The 19,643-nt window shown below is 41.0% G+C and overlaps 1 protein-coding gene across 27 annotated transcripts in view; it reads left to right on the top strand.

Moving 5' to 3' along the window:
• Positions 1-19,643, top strand: part of ptprd (protein tyrosine phosphatase receptor type D) — a 578,649-nt gene that overhangs the window by 445,936 nt on the left and 113,070 nt on the right. For all 27 annotated transcript variants that reach the window (XM_033017983.1, XM_033017971.1, XM_033017981.1 and 24 more), the window contains 2 exons: positions 3,170-3,426; positions 15,179-15,269. In XM_033017983.1, the coding sequence (XP_032873874.1) occupies positions 3,170-3,426; positions 15,179-15,269 (348 nt within the window). The remainder of the gene's footprint in view (positions 1-3,169; positions 3,427-15,178; positions 15,270-19,643) is intronic.

Below are 19,643 nucleotides of genomic sequence, written 5' to 3'. Positions count from 1 at the left end.
AACGACCAGAGTTGAGAGATGAGTTTATTCAGTATTGTGATGTTGAAGCCCATGCTTATTACTTTTAGACTTGCCTGTTTCAACCTCAGTCTGCCTTCAAGCCATGAGGTCATCCAAATCTTTACTCTTTATGCCCTGGATCATAGCAAGTGCCTTTTAACATTCACCTTAGAATTACCAACCTTTATTGGCCACCAGTTAAGCAATGCTTTGATTTTTATTTGCTTGATCTAGTGGAGGAGGTCAAGGAGGATCGTAAATTCCACATAAATAAGACACAAAATGCTGGAGTAACTCAGTGGGTCAGGCAGTATCCCTGGAGAATATGAATCCATCAACCTGACCCGCTGAGTTACTCCAGCATTTTGTGTCTACCTTCGATTTAAACCAGCATCTGTAGTTCTTTCCTACATAATAAGAATCCATGTCCTCCAGAAATACTGCATGACCCTTTTGGTTACTCTCGCACTTTGTCGGGGGTTTTTGTAATAAAAAAAAAGCAGCATCTGCAGTTCCTTGTTCTTTAAACCTTAGCTTGGTTTTCAACTCTCTGTGCTCATCCTCTTCTCTCCTCCAGACCCATAATCCTTATTGATTTTTATACTCCTCCACATTTAACTTCTTAAGAGTCCTTACTTAAATTACTCCATAAATTTGTTTGTCCATTTATTAATGTGGATCCGAAGACGAGCAGTATCATTCGTGGACACCAGGTGTAACTCAATTATTGCCCTGTCGGACATGGTCCATGGGCATTTTTCCCCAATGATTTGATTTACACCAGAACTGCAGCCTGAGTTATTGCAAAGACTCCAGGATCCAGGTTGGCTGAACAGCGGCCTTTCCACTGAACCGGGTCAACATATGTCACAGCCTAAAGGAGGAGATAATTGCTCAATAGCAGTGCAATCCGTAGAAAATATGGCAGTCTGACCTTACCTACAGACGTCAAGCAAAGGTCAAGGCCCATGCGCCTCCAAGCAACAACAATCCAGTAAAGCAATGATGCCTCTGTGTACTCTGCAAACACATGTACTTCATACCAGTCTACTGGCTTTAACAGCTATTGCCAGGGAATATGATACCTTCATTAAAACGGGCTGCATTTTTATTCCTGCTGATCGTCTTTAGCAAGATGCCCTTCATTTTATAAGATTCATAACTTATATTAATGCCTTTTATTTCTATTGAAATTTAAAATTTCTTGTGGATGCATCTACTTGGTATTTTGGGGTTATTCTGCTTTAATCATCCTATGAGATTTTCTTTTTCCCTTCCAGATTTGGATATTTATCTTCCTTATTTTCTGGTCAGAAACTTTCTTGCAGATAGCGATCCAGTTTATGTTATGAGCTACTTCAATACTCAGTTAATAGTTTCCTTCCTGACCCCATGAGTCTTTGAACAAACCAAAATATTCTTGCCACATAACATAACCTACTGCTTGCTAAAATCAGCATGGACAATAAACACCGTATTCTGTTAATTTGGTGTGACTTTTTGTAGTTATAGAGAGATAAAATAAATGTTACAGTCACTGATATTTCTCTCTTATATCTATATCAGTTAAATCCATGATCCTTTCCTATTAACTGCCTAGGAATTGGTTTTGCTCAGTGAGACTGTTATTTTTCCACAGTAGATATAAAAACTTATCATTCAGTGTATATATATAGCTGGATCAACTTTTTCCCTTAACATTGATTGGAAAATGATGGCTCTTTGCCAATCTCCTTGCATCAGGAGGGGCTTAAAAAGGCAGCACAACAGCACAGAGGTTGAGCTACCATCTCACAGCGATAGACACCCAGGTTCGATCTTGACTATGGTTGCTATCTGTGCCTCTGTGTCTCTCACCAACTTCTAAAGATGTACCACAGAAAGCATCTTATTAGGATGCATCACAGCTTGGTTTGGGAACAGCTGTATTCAAGACCGCAAGAAATTGCAGCGAATCGTGAACATAGCCCAAGACAATCACACAAACCAATCTCCTTTCTATTGACTCCATTTATACCTCACGCTGCCTCGGCAAGGCCAGCAGCATAATTAAGGATGAGTCGCACCCTGGCCAATCCCTCTACTACCCTCTCCCATCAGGCAAAAGGTAAAGAAGTGTGAAAACGCACACCACCAGATTCAGGGACAGTTTCTTCCCAGCTGTTATCAGGCAACTGAATCATCCTACCACAACCAGAGAGCAGTGCTGAACTACTATCTACCTCTTTGTGACGCTCAGACTTGATCGGACTTTACTGGCTTCAGCTTGCACTGAACGTTATTCCTTTATCATGTATCTACACACTACAAATGGCCCGATTGTAATTATGTATTGTCTTTCTGCTGACCGGTTAGCATGCAACAAAAGCTTTTAACTGTACCTCGGTACACGTGACAATAAACTAAACTGAAAATGAAACTGAACAGAAACTGCAATGTTTGTACATTCTCCCTGTGACTGCATGAGTTTTTTCTGCGTGCGTTTTCTCCCACATTCCAAAGATATGAAAATTGTTAGGTTAATCGTCTTCTGTAAATTGCTCCTAGTGTGAAGGGTACAAAAGTGGAACATAGAACTAGTGTGCGAGTGATTGATGGTGCGAGTGGTGTGTGCGAGTGCTGTATCTCTATACTAAACTAAGAACGAGAAGGAATTTATCTGAAGGATCTAAGATCTTGGAGGTCTTATAAGCAGTTAGAGAGAGAATATTTACTTATGTGGATGAACGATTTCCTTCAGTGGGACACTATTTTATATGTCATCTATTTAATCCATAGATGAAGCAATTTTTGTTTTCTCTTCAACAATATTATGGGGCCTGTCTTCAAAGGGTGGAAGTGACCATTTAATATTATTAGAGTTAGATGGATAAGCAAGGAGCAGAAATATTTCTGGGGCAGACAGGTATGCAGAACTGAGTTAAAATGAGAAGCGCCATTAACTTCTTAATTGGCGTAATCTACTTGAGGGGCCGAGTGGCCTATTCCTGCTTGTAATGTTCACGTTCACACGTACTTTCAACATTCTGCAGGTAGCTCCAAATGTTGGAGTTTAATTTTTAAGTCGGATTACAGGCCGTCGCCTATGTTTGAGGGGTTTGCTGCTGTTTCAGTTATGTTGAATTGATTTCAAGGGGACTAATTGCAGTTTTATTCTTCATTCAATTAGATCATCTACAACAATGACCACATTGAAGTGGACGGCAGAGCTGCGCAGAAACTGATCACCAATTTAAGCCCCGACACGTCGTATTCGTTTGTGTTGACCAATCGCGGGAACAGTGCTGGAGGGTTACAACAAGTGGTCTCAGCGCACACAGCACCGGACCTTCTCCGTACCAAGCCAGTCTTGATTGAGAAAACCAACTCAGATGGAATGCTAACCGTCGAATTGACAGCAGTGCCAACGCCACCAGCCCCTGTAAAGTAAGCAACGGTCACTCAATCAGTTACAGTATAAAGCTCTGCTCAAGTCTCTTTGGCAAGCTACTTTTCCACCGGCGGGCTTGCCTTGTATCCAATCACACTGGCCTGTTTTTAAACAAAAACTTAGTGCCCCTTTTCCTCTGAACCCCTTATTAAAATTGATAAGCGTCTCAGATCCTGCAGTAAGTCAGACTTTGTAAAAGAGGTTATCCTCCAGAGTACTCATCAGTTATCCCAGAAAGGCTGCACTCTGCCTTTGGACGCCATGGCAAGTCATGCAGTAACAGGTAACAGGTATGTGCGTGCAAGCCTGGGATTTAATTAAACTTGAACGTCTGATTGCAGCTCAGCCTGTGGAGAGAATTGTTTCCAGAAAGCCTGCCCACAACACGGTTGGATTTTCTCTGGAGCTGCGGCCTGAGCCTGGAGAACTGCTCAGGTTGTCTTGACCTTCCACGTTCGAAAATTGAGTGTCGGCATCAAAGTAGTCATCAAGCCTATGACTATCGATAATGTTATTGCTCACTGTGCTACAGTTCGGCAACTGTGCCGAAACCTTCCCCTGTCAGATGCTGTGTTGTTTCCCTGAAAAAGGGAAACAACATATTCACAGGCAATTGTCCATTTAATTTATATCCAAATGGTGATAATTTATGACTGTTGATTCATCAACAGTCCTGCAAGACACAAATAATATGAACTCACTCACCCCCATCATCAATCCAAGGAATAAACTACACATGAAAATTAACTCCAGTGATTGAAGCCATTACATTAGAACAGAATGCTTTAGCATAGAAACACCAAGGGGGAGAATATATTGGTGGGCATTGCCTTTGCCCTCGAACAGTTCTGGTAATATAAGGCATACTACAAATCAGGAAAATAAAGGTGCATGTAACATGGATATTACAATAATAGGGGACTTGCATCTGCATCTAGACTGGTCAAAGCAATGGTCAGGAATGAGGTGGAGGATGAATTCATGAAGGATATGAATGGTGGTTTTCTAGATCAGCAGATTGAGGAAGCAACTGGGAGAGGAGTGAGTATAATATTTTGGAATGTTATATCGGTTGCAAATGGTCAGATTGTAGGTTTAAACCCAAATTAAGTAACCTGTGGCAAAGAAGGCATGAGTTGGCAGAGGGTCGATCAGGACACCATATTGGGCCAAACGTATTGAGCCAAACGTGGGCAAATAAAACAAGTTTAAATGGGCCATCTTGGTCGACACGTACAAGATGGGCCAGAAGGCCTGTTTCTATGCTGTATGGCTCTATGATTTGATGACTCCCTGGCTCTAAGTACACACGCAATGTGTGACAGTTAAATAATTACCACATTGTTTATAAGAATTGTCACGAGTACTGATTTAGTTAATTTAACAGTCAACACAAACATTTCTGTTGATGTAATCAGCTTGATCAGATCGGCTGTTTTCAATTGACCTAACTAGAAATATTTGAATATTTTTAATATTATCAAAACTTTCTCTATTTTTATATATTAAAGTAATAAAACATGAGATTTCTCTTTATTGAAAAACCTGCACATGACATGCATTTGCAGGCTATAAAATTCACTTCCTGTGGTCACATTTATTTTACATAACATTCATTTTCATAATCTGTAAAAAATTAAATGAAAGATGTGGCAACAGGGCAGTTGCGAAATAGTGAGAGGATTGAGTACAGTCAGCACAGATTTAAGAATGGGGGAAATCACACATTTTCATTGTTGTAACTAACCAAATAGAAGAGGGGAAATCAGTTGACAGGATATACATCGACATTCCCAATGCCTTTGGCAATTTAAACAAAATTAGTACTCGTGAAATTGGGGTAATATCAAGATGTAGACTGAGAACATGTTAACAAACAAAACACTGTGTAGGAATACCTTTTGGAGTTATGAGGCTGTGAGAGGGATTCATTCACTTGGCTCCAGTTTTTAACAGTCGCTAACGGTGAGTTGGGTGAAGGGACCATGAAGGATGCCTCCAAATTATTTGTTGATGCAAAGCTAGGTGACTGTGCGGAAGGTGCAGTGAATATGGACAGGATAATTTAACGGACAACACGAGGTGAATGGAATATCATGTGGTAAAAAGTGAGGTCAGCCACTTTATTCAGAGAAAAAGATGAGCAGAGTTCCGTTTCAATGATGAGTGCGTGAAAGGTCTTGGTCTTCAGTGGGACCTGAACATCCAGTACATCAAATGCTAAAAGATAATATGCAGAAATGGTAAGTATTTATGAAGGCGAATTGGATGCTGCAATTTAAGTTTTGGTTTATTATCGTCATGTATATCGAAGTAAAAAGCTTTGTTTTGCATGCTATCCAAACAGATCAGACATACCATACATAAAGACGATCAAGTCATTTGTAAGTACAATAGATAGAGCAAAGGAGAAGATACAGAGTGCGGAATATAGTCTCAGCATTGTAGCGCATCAATTCCACAGTCTAATGTCCTCCATGGGGTAGAGGTGAGTAACCTAGCTTATGGAAGGACCATTCAGAAGCCTGATAACAGCATGATGAAGCTTGCAAGAAACCTTGACTGCAAGAGTGGAGGCATCTTACAGAAATAAAATGAGGTCTTCGTGATATTACACAAACAATGAGTCAACTGTCAACTGATTTCCCCTCTTCTATTTGGTTAGTTCATTCTAGTATCCATGCCCATGATAGTGTATACTTGCAATGGAGGAAATGCAACCCATGTTCCTCAAGGATGAGGATGGGGAATGGGATTGTCATAACTGGTGAGCTTAGGTAAAGTAGGCATATGCTCTTTTTCATTTAGAAGAATGAAATGTGATCTCATTGAAGTATGGAAAATTATTTGCGAGATGTTGGAATAGATACAAATAAGGTGCATTTCCCCTGGCTGGGCTGTTTTGAACCATGGGTCATAGTCTCCACAAGGGATTGACTACTCAAGACTGAGATGGGAAGAGACGTCTTCACTTCAGGGAGCAGTGAATTTTTGGAGTTCACTTGGATTTTTGGAGTTCAGTCTGAAGAAGGGTTTCGGCCCGAAACGTCGCCTATTTCCTTCGCTCCATAGATGCTGCTGCACCCGCTGAGTTTCTCCAGCATTTTTGTGTACCTTCGATCTTCCAGCATCTGCAGTTCCTTCTTGAACATAACAGTAAATTTTTGGAATTCTCTACCCATTTGTGTTGTGCAGTCCTAATTGCCCAGTATATTCAAGACAAAGATATGTTATGGTTAGGGAGAAGTTCAAAGGTTAAGGAGTTAGCACAGAAAAATGGCACCAAGATAGTGGAGGAGGTAAATGGTGAGAATGGCTTGCACTTCTTCCTAGTTCTTATGTTTTTAAAGAAATCACTTTCAACAACAAGGACCTCTAAACTTACATTCATCCTTTGCAAAATCACACCAACCATAAAATACAGTCTGCCTTCATGCTTGTTTGATTGCCTGAGCACTTATTTTGGTAATCTAAATTCCAACCTTAAACCCTTCAAAAATAAACTTTTTTTAAACTTCCAAAACATGGTTAAATAGATTAATTAGCAGTCTGACCACGGTGAACATTTCTGTTGATGTGATGAATCTGACCAGATCAACTGTTTTCAGGACCCGACCACAACTTGAAATATTTGAATATTTTTAATGTTATCAAAGCCTTCTCTAATTTTATATATTGAAATAAAAATGACATGACTTATCTTTATTAAAAGATCTGCATATGATGTATAAATTTAGGCTATAAAATTCTCGTCCTGTGGTCATAAATGTTATGTATAAAGTTTGCAAAATTTGCTCTGGAAATTGCTCTTGGGATATATTTAGTGTCAAGCCTATTTGTTTCCACACGACAGCTTTCGTCATAGTAGTTAATTATTTGCCATTTTCTTGAGAAATGCTTTCGTATTAATTTTCACTTTTCAAAATGGAACTGTTTATTATTTTTAGCACGTTAACCAGTGATGTAATCGGCCTGCTGCTCTTCTGAGTTTACTGTATAGTTTAGTTCAGAGATACAGCATGGAAACATGCCCTTAAGCTTACTGTCCACACCAACCATTGAACACCAATACACTAGTTCTATGTTTTTCCCACTTTCGCATCCCACACACTAGGTGCAATTTACAGAAGCCAATTAACCTACAAACATGGCTGTGTTTTGGAATGTGGGAGGAAATCAGAGCATTCGGAGAAAACCCACACGGTCACAGGGGGATCTTTGCACAGCAGCACCTGGAGTCAGGATCGAGCCCAGGTCTCTAGCGCTGTGAGGCGGCAGCTCTTCTGCTGTGCCCCTGAACTGTCCCTAATCACGTCTTCGGGCCCACAGCCACCAAAGTTCAGTCCCCATGCCCTAGGTTGTGCCCTACTTCCATGCCTCTGGATGTTTGGCCGCTTCTTTTAACCCAATTCCCTTAAGTTTGAAATACTGCCTCCGGTTCTTTGCTGAAGCTCATACCAACACCTGGGGCCACTGCTGTCTCTCCTTCTCTCACTCTGTCTCACTTGCGCCTTTGTCTCCTGCCCTTCCTTTCTAAAGATGCTTAATTTTGAATGTGGTTATGCTCATGATTTATAACTATTAATCAACCACTTTCACTACTTCAGCCGTAAATTGCATTCACCACATGTCTTTATAATGCTGTTAATTTAAAGAATTGTAGAATAATGGACCAGTGTTCTCAGGAATAGTGGTCGGAGGTGTTTATTGAAGCCGTCTGGAAGAGTTCAGTCTGGACTTTCAGTAAGAGAGGAATGCGATCAAGTAGAAAGTGTGAGACGAAATGCAGCATAAAATGAAAGGCAGAAAAGTAACAAGCAAAAGTGGAAAGAGGAGGAAATGAGGGCGAGAGTCAAACAAGGTCATTGTACAAAAAAAAGCTCAGCCGGTTAATAATGCTAAAAAGATAACTCTCAATGTGCAGAGCATTCACAACAAGACAGATGAATTAACAATGCAAATAGACATGAATGGTTATGAATTTGTTGCTATGATAGAGACAGGAGGTTTGAGAGGTTATGCTTGAACTTTATGAAACAATGGGCAGATGCCAGCTGGAGTACTGCATGCAGTTCAGAACAGATTGTAAAGATAACTCTGGAGGGAGTGTAGATTCAGCAAGGTGTTGCCTGAGATATCAGAGGTAGAAAAAACTAGAGGATATGGATTTAGAGTAAACGGTAAGAGATTTAGAGGGTATCTGAGGAGAAACATTTTCATCTAGAGAATGATGACTACCGTGAATGCACTGCTAGAGGGCACGGTGGATGCAGTCACTGACAGCATCTAAAGTGTCCAAATGAGCTCTTGAATTGTCCAGGCAGAGAAGACTACAGGCCAAGTGCTGAGAGATGGGATTAATAAAGATGGGTGTCCATGGTGGATGTATGCCTGTAGGCCGAATGGCCTGTTTCCGTGTTGTATGACCCCATGGTCTGCAAGGTGACCAAGGGGGAGAATTGGACATCCTGAGGAATTCAGTGTTCAAGGAGGAAAGGGAATGGGGCGACATTGCTAACTAAGTAGGAAATAATGTGATGGAGTGAATGGACAATGATTTGGAAAATCACAACGTGAATTTGGTGTGGATGGATGGAGCTCAAAAATACTGTGGGGCAGAAAACATTGATGATTTTAAAGATAGGCCCAGAACACCAGTGATGTTGGAGATAGAATTTAAACAAGAAATTAGTGACATGCAAGAAGAGTGCAATTGTAATTCATGAGTGACTCTAATCTACATATAGATTGGTCACACCAAATTGGCAATAATACAGTGGAAGAGGAGTTTCTGCAGTGCAAACGTGATGCCTCTATCGGACCAATATGTTGAAGAACCAGCTGGAGAGGGGGCTATTCCTGTGATAAAAGGGAATCATGACCAATCTTGTACGTGATCCTTTCGGAAAGAATGACCAATTAGCTGTAATTGTTCATTAAGATGGAGAGTGACGCAGCAGAATCAGAAACCAAGGTCCTGAACCTGAACAAAGGAAAGTGCAAGAGTGTGAGATGTGAATTAGCTCTGATGGATTGGGAAATTTACTGATGGTGATTGATGGTGGATAGGCAGTGGATATTATTTAAAGTATTTGCACATAAAGTATGACAATTATTCATTCCTGTCTTGCACAAAATTAAATCAGAAAATAGGGCTCAACTGTAGCTTACAAAGCAAATTGGAGACAGTATTAGATTCAAAGAGGAGGCCTATCAAAGTGACCCAAAAAAGCAGCAGATCTTGGATTGGGAGTGGTTTAAATATCAGCAAAGGAGGACAAAATGATTGATTAATAAAGTGGGGGGTCGGTGGTGTGGAAATGGAATATGAATGTAGTTGTATAAAGAGGAACTGCAGATGCTGGTTTAAACCGAAGACATATACAAAGGCTGGAGTAGGCAGCGGGTCAGGCAGCATCTGGAGTAACTCAGCGGGTCAGGCAGCATCTCTGGAGAAAAGCAATGATGTTTCGGGTCAACACCCTTCTAAGCTTGCAAAGAACATAAAAAACTGATTGTGAATGCTTCTGTAAATGTGTGTAAGGATAGAGGTTAGGGAAAACAAAGGAAGGTTACCTCTAATCAGATATAGGAGGAATTACAGCAAAAAGCCAAAGTGCTGGAGGAACTCAGCAGGTCAGGCAGCATCTGTGTGTAGGGAAATGGACAGTCAAAATTCTGAGTTGATACCCTTCATTTAGACGAAAAGAGTGAAGGGGAGATAACCAGCATAGAGAGGTAAAGATGAGTGGAGCAAGAGCAGGAACATGATAAGTAGACCCAAGTGAGGGGGGGTTAGTGGATGGTCAAATGGGGGATAGAGTGGTGGAGACAAGCTTCTCAAGTTTGCGGATGACACAACCCTGATTGGACTGATCCAGGATGGGGAGGGATCTACCGACAGACAGGAAGTGATACTGCTGGCTTCCTGGTGCCATCGCAACAACCTGGAGCTCAATGTTCTTAAGACAGTGGAATTGATTGTATTTAGGAGAGATCCCCCTCCCCTCACCCCACTCACCATCAACAACACCACAGTCACATCTGTGGAGTCTTTTAAGTTCCTGGGAACCATCATCTCCAAGGACTTTAAATGGGGGAACACCATCGACTCCACAGTCAAAAAGGCACAACAAAGGATGTACTTCCTGTGGCAGCTGAGGAAGCACAATCTGCCATAGGCAATGATGGTCCAATTTTATACGGCCATCGCAGAGTCTGTCCTCACCTTCTCCATCATGGTCTGGTTTGGCTCAGCCACCAAGCACGACACCCGGAGGCTGCAGCGAATCGTCCGATCAGCTGAGAAGGTTATTGGCTGCAACCTTCCCTCCATTGACAAACTGTACACTGTAAGGGCCAGGAAGCGAGCGGGTAAGATTATCTCTGACCCCTCTCACCCTGGCCACAAACTCTTTGAATCACTTCCCTATGGAAGGCGACTCCGGACTGTCAAAGCTGCCACAGCCAGACATAAAAATAGCTTTTTTCCACGAGTAGTAGCTCCACTCAATAACCAAAAATCTGTAGCCTCCTTTTGCTTTGGTATTTTATTTAATTCACATGTTTAATCAATAATGTTTTATAGTTAATGTTTAATGGTTTATGTGCCATTCCTAATTGCGGGCATAGCACCAAGGCAAATTCCTTGTATTCCTTGTATGTGAATACTTGGCCAATAAAACTATTCATTCATTCATTCATTCGAGAGAGTGAAAGAGGCTGGGTAATGATTGGTGGAATTAACGAGGGACTGTATTTGATGGAGAGAAAGATGGAGTATGGGACCAAATAAGGGAGATGGGGGGGTGGGGAGGGGTGTGGGGGGGGTGGTGGGGGGGTGGGGAACAATGAAGGGATAGGACAATTAATTGATGAAGAGGTTGACAATGGTCAGATGGAGTGGATGGGCAAGAATCTGGGTGAGAGGAAGCAAGATGGTATGCGAAGGAATGGTTTGTGTGGGAGGATCTGGGAGGTAACCTGAAATTGGCAATAGGGTATACGTAGGTGGTTATCTTCCAATTTTTTTCAGACTTAGGAGCAATTCCTGCTGATTAGAGGGTGGGAAATGTCATCCCATGATTCACTAAAACAGGAAGAAAGGAAACAGTGCCACAGACCAGTCAGTTTATTGCCAGTGGTAGGGAAAGTGCTAGCATCTATGATAAAGATTGCAGGAACAGAACCCCTGGAATAGGATCGAAGCTTTAATAGGATTGAACCAAGATATATCTCAAAGCATCATAGAGCCATACACCTTAGAAACGGGCCCTTTAGCCCAACTTGCCCATGCTGACGAAAATGGTTCACCTATACTGGTCCCACCTGAACATTTTTTTTTCATTTCTATATTTCTTAATTTCTAAAGAATCAATGGTTATAGGGAGAACATAGAAACAGAGTCCTGACATGGATAGTTATGTACTGCCTGGGGAAATAGAAACATAGAAACATAGAAAATAGGTGCAGGAGTAGGCCATTCGGCCCTTCGAGCCTGCACCACCGCCATTCAATATGATCATGGCTGATCATCCAACTCAGTATCCTGTACCTGCCTTCTCTCCATACCCCCTGATTCCTTTAGCCACAAGGACCATATCTAACTCCCTCTTAAATATAGCTGTATGCTATATGTACTGCTTCGCTTTAATTTAGTTTATTTTAGAGATACAGCACGGTAACAGGCCCTTCGGCTGACCAGTGATTCCCACACACTAACACTATCCTACACACACGAGGGACAATTAACTATGTTACCAACCTACTAACCTGCATGTCTTTGGACTGTGGAGGGAAACCGGAGCTCCCGAAGAAAACCCACGCGATCACGGGGAGAACGTACAAATTCAGGATGGAATCGGGGTGTCTGGTGCTTGTAAGGCAGCAACTCTACTGCAGCGCCACCGTGCCGCAACCTCTTGCCCATGCAGTTTTGAACGTGTAGAAGCATTACAATTCATGCCGTTGGGCCGTAGACTAACAAGGTGGAATATGGGGACCTGTTCCTCTACTCTGTATTTGTCCTCACTCTGCAGTGGAGGAAGCCAAGGACAGAGAATTCAGAGTGTGAATGGGGAAAGGGATTGGAATGGCCAGCAATGGGAGCTCCAAGTGGCCATGTTGGAGTGAGTGCAGGTGCTCGGTAAAGCAGAGAGATTATAGTCTGGAAGAAAGAAATGGAACAGTTAGAATGGAACAGGTCTGTGGAGATGCAGATGTTAGAATCTGGAGAAACAAAATCTAAGTGCTGGAGGAATTCAGTGGGTCAAGCAGCAACTGTGGAGGGAAATAGACTGATGGCATTTCAGGTCGGGACCCTTGGTTCATATGGACTTAGACCTGGCCAGCTGTTACCAATGATGCTAGGTATTGGCCTCTTGTGGATGGTCAGCCAATGATAATAATCAGAGCAGCATCCTTTTAGGGAGGGGGTGTAGTCACAATGCATATGAGCATTATTGAAGAGTACAACACAGGAACAGGCCCATCGTCCCACAATGTCTGTGCTGAAAATGATGCCAAGGTAATCTAATCTCATCTCGCATGATCCATATCTCTCCATTCCCTGCATATCCATGTGCATATCTACAAGCCTCTTAACGTCACTATCGTATTTACCTCCACCACCATCCCTGGCAGTGCGTTCCAGGCACTCATCACTCTCTGTGTTTTCATTTTAAAAAACTTGCCCCACGCAACTCTGGCAAACTTTGCCCTTCTCACCTTTGAAGCTATGCCCTCTGGTCTTTGAGATGTTTTCACAGGGACATCGTGATTGCTGAGTGAATCATGCCATTCTCCTACTAAATCCAAGCAATTGCACGATACAACCAGCAGAAGTGGATATATGACAATAAAAAGCAAAACACGATTTTCAATAGAATATTTTAAATGCTAAAAAAAAATCTGACAGAGCAATTTACTGACTCCAGGACTGAGACTTTTACTGATTCATCGTTCCTTTACAGGGCCACCAAGATTGAATACTGCAATTAGCAATGCCCTTGTGACAATCCCAAATGGCTGCAGTGAGATAATTTGTGTGAATGGCATAGATCCAGCGCTTGCATGAGCACGCTTCCATTCAATGTGGAGGACTGTGAAGTAGTTGCCGTTTGTTTTGTTTTTTCAGTTTTGCCGCAATTAACAACACAGCAGCACAAAATGTTCTGCACGTTGTGAGAATTAGATCTCACAGCATTTCTTTCCTCCGCCACAAACCAATGCATCTCTCTTTTTACGAGGTAATAATCGCAAGCGCCGTGAACTTGCTTTTCCCTTTCTGTCAGTGTTTGCGCCCATGAATGTTTTAGCTCATGACATGGAAGTTCAGTATACTTTCCTGTTTCATGGAAACACTGGGCATACATCGTGCTTGTAAAGAAAATAATTTAGTGAACCAATACCTCACAAAAGTACAGTACATCGCAGCCTAATTTAACATTACGGGATAACAATCATCTGTAGGTTTAAAAAAATGTTCCTTACAAATAAAGGCAACAGTGAGAACTGAAAGGTTTGTGGGAAGTCCAGAGTGTTAACATGTGACCTCATTTGTGACATATTGGCAAATAATGATTATTGGTTCAGTAACATGGAGTTGTGCTGTTGTCTTACCTCACAAACATGTAACCTAACCTCAAGATGTAGATGTTTTTTGCGAAAAGTAAGAATTATTTACCGTGAATCCTACCAACAAGGGATATTAAGTCAAAAGTCAGCGTGTGAGGCAGCATCTATGGAGAGAAGGAATAGGCGACGTTTTGGGTCGAGACATTGCCTATTCCTTCTCTCCATAGATGCTGCCTCACCCGCTGAGTTTCTCCAGCATTTTAGTCTACCTTCGATTCTTTAGGCATCTGCAGTTCTTTCTTAAACATTAAGTCAAATGTCATTCTCTTGAAACAAAGATTGTTCCCTGTTTCTCTGCCCCCCGCACAATCTGTCTGAAGAAGTCCCAACCTACATTGTCATCTATACATTTTGTCCAGAGATGCTGCCTGACCCGCTGAGTTACTCCAGCACTTTGTGTCTGGCAAAGATTGTTTGCTTGATTGACAAATGTTTACAGAAATGCGGCAACTTTAAGCATGAGGTGCTTCATTTTAGATTCATGTGATTTGCAGTTTGGCGACTTCAATGACTGTCAACTTATTTGACTGATTTTGTGGCTAGACTTGTTTTTGCTGCTTTGTGAAGCTCCTTAACACAGAATTCCCTTTAGATGGACAGGCAATTCCTCTAGTGGTTTCAGGAAGTTTTTTTTCACAAAGAGAAGCTACCAGTCAGTGCTTGCTGTTGATAACAAAATCAGGCTCTGTGGCAATCGAGGGGATGAGGATGTTTACTGTATGCTGCTGTCTCAGAAACATTTAGCCCCATGGTTGAATTCTCAGAACTGATGGCCTCTAATAATAACGTTGAATGATATGGCAATGCCCAACGTAGAAGAAAGATGTATGTCTAGCAAATGTCTAGACATTTTACAATTTACAAAAGCCAATTAACCTACAAACCTGCATGTCTTTGGAATGTGGGAGGGAACTGGAGCACCCAGAGAAAACCTACTGTATGTGGTCACAGGGAGAAATACAGACTCCGTACAGACAGCACCCGTGGTCAGGATCGAACCTGGGTCTTTAGCGCTGTGAGAAAATAACTCTACCACTGCATCTATTTAATTGACTGAAACACATATCTCAACATGGTAATCAATTGCCTTCTTTCTTCTTTCTTTCTCAACAGAGGCTATTATATTATTGTTGTGCCTTTGAAGAAATCCCATGGAAAGTTTATCAAACCCTGGGAAAGTCCCGATGAAATGGATTTGGAGGAGGTACGTATGTAGCTGCTGCACAGTTAAATGGCTCAGAACAGGAAAGGAATGAGAAAGGAAGTAATTCAGTTGATTGTGTGTTTATATGAGGCAAAATGTGCTCATACAGTAGGGTTTGTGCATAATGTGTTATTTCCTGAATTGGATACTTGGCATTAGGCAAGTACCTCCTTGTAAACCATTGTCCAGTTATTCCTGTATAGTTGTGCACAATACTATGAATCAACAGAATATTACACGAATTGCATATAATTACAATATCCTTTGCAACATAATAAACTTGAGAAGGTAGGACAGAAAATCTTTTAGACCCTGAATCTGCAGCAGATGGCTCATGATTTGATCCACAAATGTCTGGCTTAATGTATCCCTTCTGAGCAATGCGAGTTAAAACGTTGTCCTTGTTTTGTGAAAGAGAACTCCTAAATATTAACCATTAACATTACATTCTTCATTTTGCACCTTTAACCTGTTTACGATACGGATAGATAAGGATAGAACTTTATTTATCCCAGGAGGGAAATTGATCTGCCAACAGTCATAGAAACACAAAATATATGAGACATGAAATTAAAGTGACGAGTGGAAAGGCTTGGGGGTTTGCAAAGATCCCTCATTCCACAGGTAACATTTACCATGTTATCAGAAGCCCCAACCAGTGTATTTAACCATTGTATATGCTCTTACATATATCTTCTTATAAAGGTGATAGGATGTAGTTCGTAGACAATAAAAACTAAGAAATCACAATTTTTGAATTCTGCAATCAGGCTTTCTATCTGTTGGATAATTGTAGTCAGTCACTCCAACAGAGACTATAGCCTAGCCACATGATTCCCAAAGGGAGAGTTAGCTATTTGCTCTTTAAACACATTCAATCAAAATTATCAGATAATTCATCCATCCTGACAAACCGCAGCCTGAAACACTTACTTGCATCAGGTGATGACATTTCTGGGGAAAACGAGTTTCAAAAAAAATTGTGAACATCACATGGTCACAAAGTCCACAATTTTCTTCCAGTTGCGACATGTATATGACCTTGAATGATGGACAGTGCAAACACTCATAGAGCTAGTGCTCACAGCACAAGTTGGGGTTGCTTCTTAAAGTGGCTTAGTGCACAGCTTGACGGATGGTGCGTGACTTGCTGTGTCTGGAGGTTGGAGTCATCCTTTGGCTCTCAAATGGCAATGGCCTGCACCCTGGTCACGAACACTGATCCAGGGTGACATTGTGCCTCAACAGCAGAATCTCACGTAAGGCTGCCATGCACTCCCCTTTAACAGCCCTTTCTAGAGTACTCCACTGAGTACTATGTTTACATATCTGTTGTGCTGCTGCAAGTAAGAATTTAATTGTTCTGTTTCGGGACATGTGCCAATAAAACATTCTCGACTCTCTTGAACATGCATACAAGCCTCCCTTACCTTGTTCTGCAGCACTCGCAAGCATCACTGCAACAACGCAATGACTGGTGCATGTTTCCTAATTTGCATGATGCTCACACTGATGGTAACAATTTCAAATCAATGAGTTGTCACTAGCTTGAATGGAACATTTAAGATTCTCTATTTGAGTGGGGCAGTTAATTAGCGTAGTTTATACGTCCTTCAACCATAAAGTTATCCAATCCCTTTGAAAGAATTAATCAAAATATAAACCGCCTGCTTTTGTTGGAAGACTACTACATATTCATTACTGAAGGGACAAGTAATTCCTTTGATCTCTCGTCACACTGTGGATTGTTAACCATCAACATCTGTCCTTTTTCTGTCCCTGCTCCCAGCGGACCATTTAAAAGATCATCTCACAGATATAGATCGTGGGTCATCTCATTTTTCTTTTCAGTAAAGTGCAAATAAGTTTCATTCTGCAAGCCTCACGTTATAACTTGCACCCTTCCCCAGCAGAACAGCATAAGCTGCAATATTGTGCCCAAATCAATGACTTGTGCAAAGTTACTGGCATATTGTTTAATTATCAGATGTTCTTTAGCTGCTGTGTAATATTTGTTTTCTTCATAGTGATTCAATGTCTAGTAATGATAAATAACCTGATTTAAACAGTTCCCTCCTCTTCATCTTCTCCATCCAGTTACATTTTCATGCTGGTGTGCTCCCTGCTGCACAGTGATGTACTGTACATAGCAGTCTATTTGCCATTCTGCAGTAAAGCCCATTTGTTTAATAGATGCAGATCCTTTTGAAAGCTCTGTTTGGCTCATGTATATTTGCCTTGCTGGCACTCAGCAGGGTAACATCACCATCATATTGCAGTACTCTTCTCCACGTTTCATTTGAATTTGGTGGAACAGCAGTGTCACTCGAAGCAGATTTGGGTTAAGCCCTGCTATTCACTCTTACCCAGGTGGAGATACTTTGTTACTTCACCTTTCATTTTACAATATCAAGCAATTTCCATTGTAGCAGTGAGTTTGTTCGTGGCTTCATCACCCTTAACTTTCTTGAAAGAGGAACTTTGTCGAAGCTACCCGAAAATCAATGTAGACTTGACCATCAATTGGTACTTCAGACTAACATCAATTGGTACTTCAGATTTTTCCTTCTACTGTTCCAGTAGATTTATATGGCAGGGACTATTACTTCTGGCCTCTCCATTATACAAAAGTATCTTGACAGCATCCTATGTGGAATGTGATCGTTTGGTCTGCTGTAAATATTCAGTTGCCTCCACTGCCCTCGAGTATGCGGTTCACGAATTGGACTCGTGAGCCATGTCAGAGCTCACCAGAATTGAGACTGCACAACCCGCCATCATCATTACTGATGGGCCACCACCAAATATTCAGTTGATGGATCCATAATGTTTGCCTCCTACTCAGCTTTATGTTATAGCAGGACAGAATTCTGTGGTTTTTTTGCCTCTGCTAGTTTACGAGTGCTTCTGCCTTATCATTGGATATTCACTCTAATTTAATCTCCTTCAGTTCTTCGAGAGCACTTGGTCAATGTCATGATAAACAATTAGATCTTTGAGTTTCTTCATGATGTATGTTTACCAATGCATTGTGAATTCCTGAAATCAAATTAACTGAATCTGGGATTCGTGATATACATTTGTGCAAAAAAATAATCTGTTTTAATATATCTCTTGTTTCATGATACTCTAATATATTACAGTACTCCTCTGAGCCCTGGGAGTTAGGCATTTTAATCTCTTCCTGCTTGAAGCTTGTTAATTTTGTCTTTCAGGTCAGTAATCAATGTAAATTATATAACATGCTAATATCTACATCATCTAAGCTTTTCTTCATTTTAAGGACTTGGATCACAACTCCTCACAATTTGCTTTTCTCCAGTGAGAACAGATTCTACCATGCGAAATGATTAAAATCTTTCTCGTTATACTTTTCAGTTAATTTGTATTTTGATGCATGACTGGCACTTTAGCTGGTGCAGATTATCAGGGAAATTGCATTTACCATTCAGTGCTAAATGTGATAACTTCAGGGCAAACACACATACCATCCACAAAACATTCCAGATACAAACATTGTCACTCCTGTGCTTGATTCACTCTATTCTTGGATCCAAATGTATTGCTCAAGTTACAAAGAGGTTAGAGGAAGAGGAGCATCTGACTGTGACTCATATCTCACTGGGAGTGGAATGGAAGAAGTTTCCTGCTGTCGATGTACATCAGTTTGGGTTACAGTATATGATTATCACTTTTATTTTGACTCAACTTGATGGATTGTACCATGCTGTGATCCTTTCTGTGCACCAGCAGGTTGCACTCCTCCCTATTATCTCTTCCCAAGGCATGAGTTGCAACAATTTGCTGTTCTTTGCCAGTAGATCAAACTCAAATGGGTCATGAAGCTTCCATTATTTCAAGTGGTGTGTGATAGAAAGTGTGAAGCACACAGTCTCACTTGAAAGATGCCATTAAGTATCTTGGGGAACTTTTGTCTGAGCATTTCTTTGGTGTTACTGTAAGTCCTAGATGTTACTTAGATTCAACATAGCTAACAACAGAACATCCTTTATTGAAGGCAGCCTTTCTCAAATGGAACAGCAGTGTGTGGTACAACAGTGCATCAATGTCATACTATGTTATACACTCATTTCTTAACAATACATCTACACTCATAAATACCATTCTTCTTTCTCTATAAAAGTTAATACAAATATGCAAATTATATTCTTTGTACATATATTGAAGTATAGTATGGCATCTATTTATGCAACAAATTATAAAATTAGTTTTTTTTTTAAATGGAAATATATAAACACAGTTTTGTTTAGCCAAAAGCCAGTTACTCATTTTCTTAATCTTCCTGACTACAAAACTCTTCACGACAAGCTGTGCTTAACATCTCTGTTGTGTTTATTTCAGGCGCTAGTGATT

Source organism: Amblyraja radiata, chromosome 3 (assembly GCF_010909765.2).
Source record: "Amblyraja radiata isolate CabotCenter1 chromosome 3, sAmbRad1.1.pri, whole genome shotgun sequence".
In the NCBI taxonomy this organism is placed as follows: domain Eukaryota; kingdom Metazoa; phylum Chordata; class Chondrichthyes; order Rajiformes; family Rajidae; genus Amblyraja; species Amblyraja radiata.
This window is presented reverse-complemented; position numbering and strand designations above follow the sequence as displayed.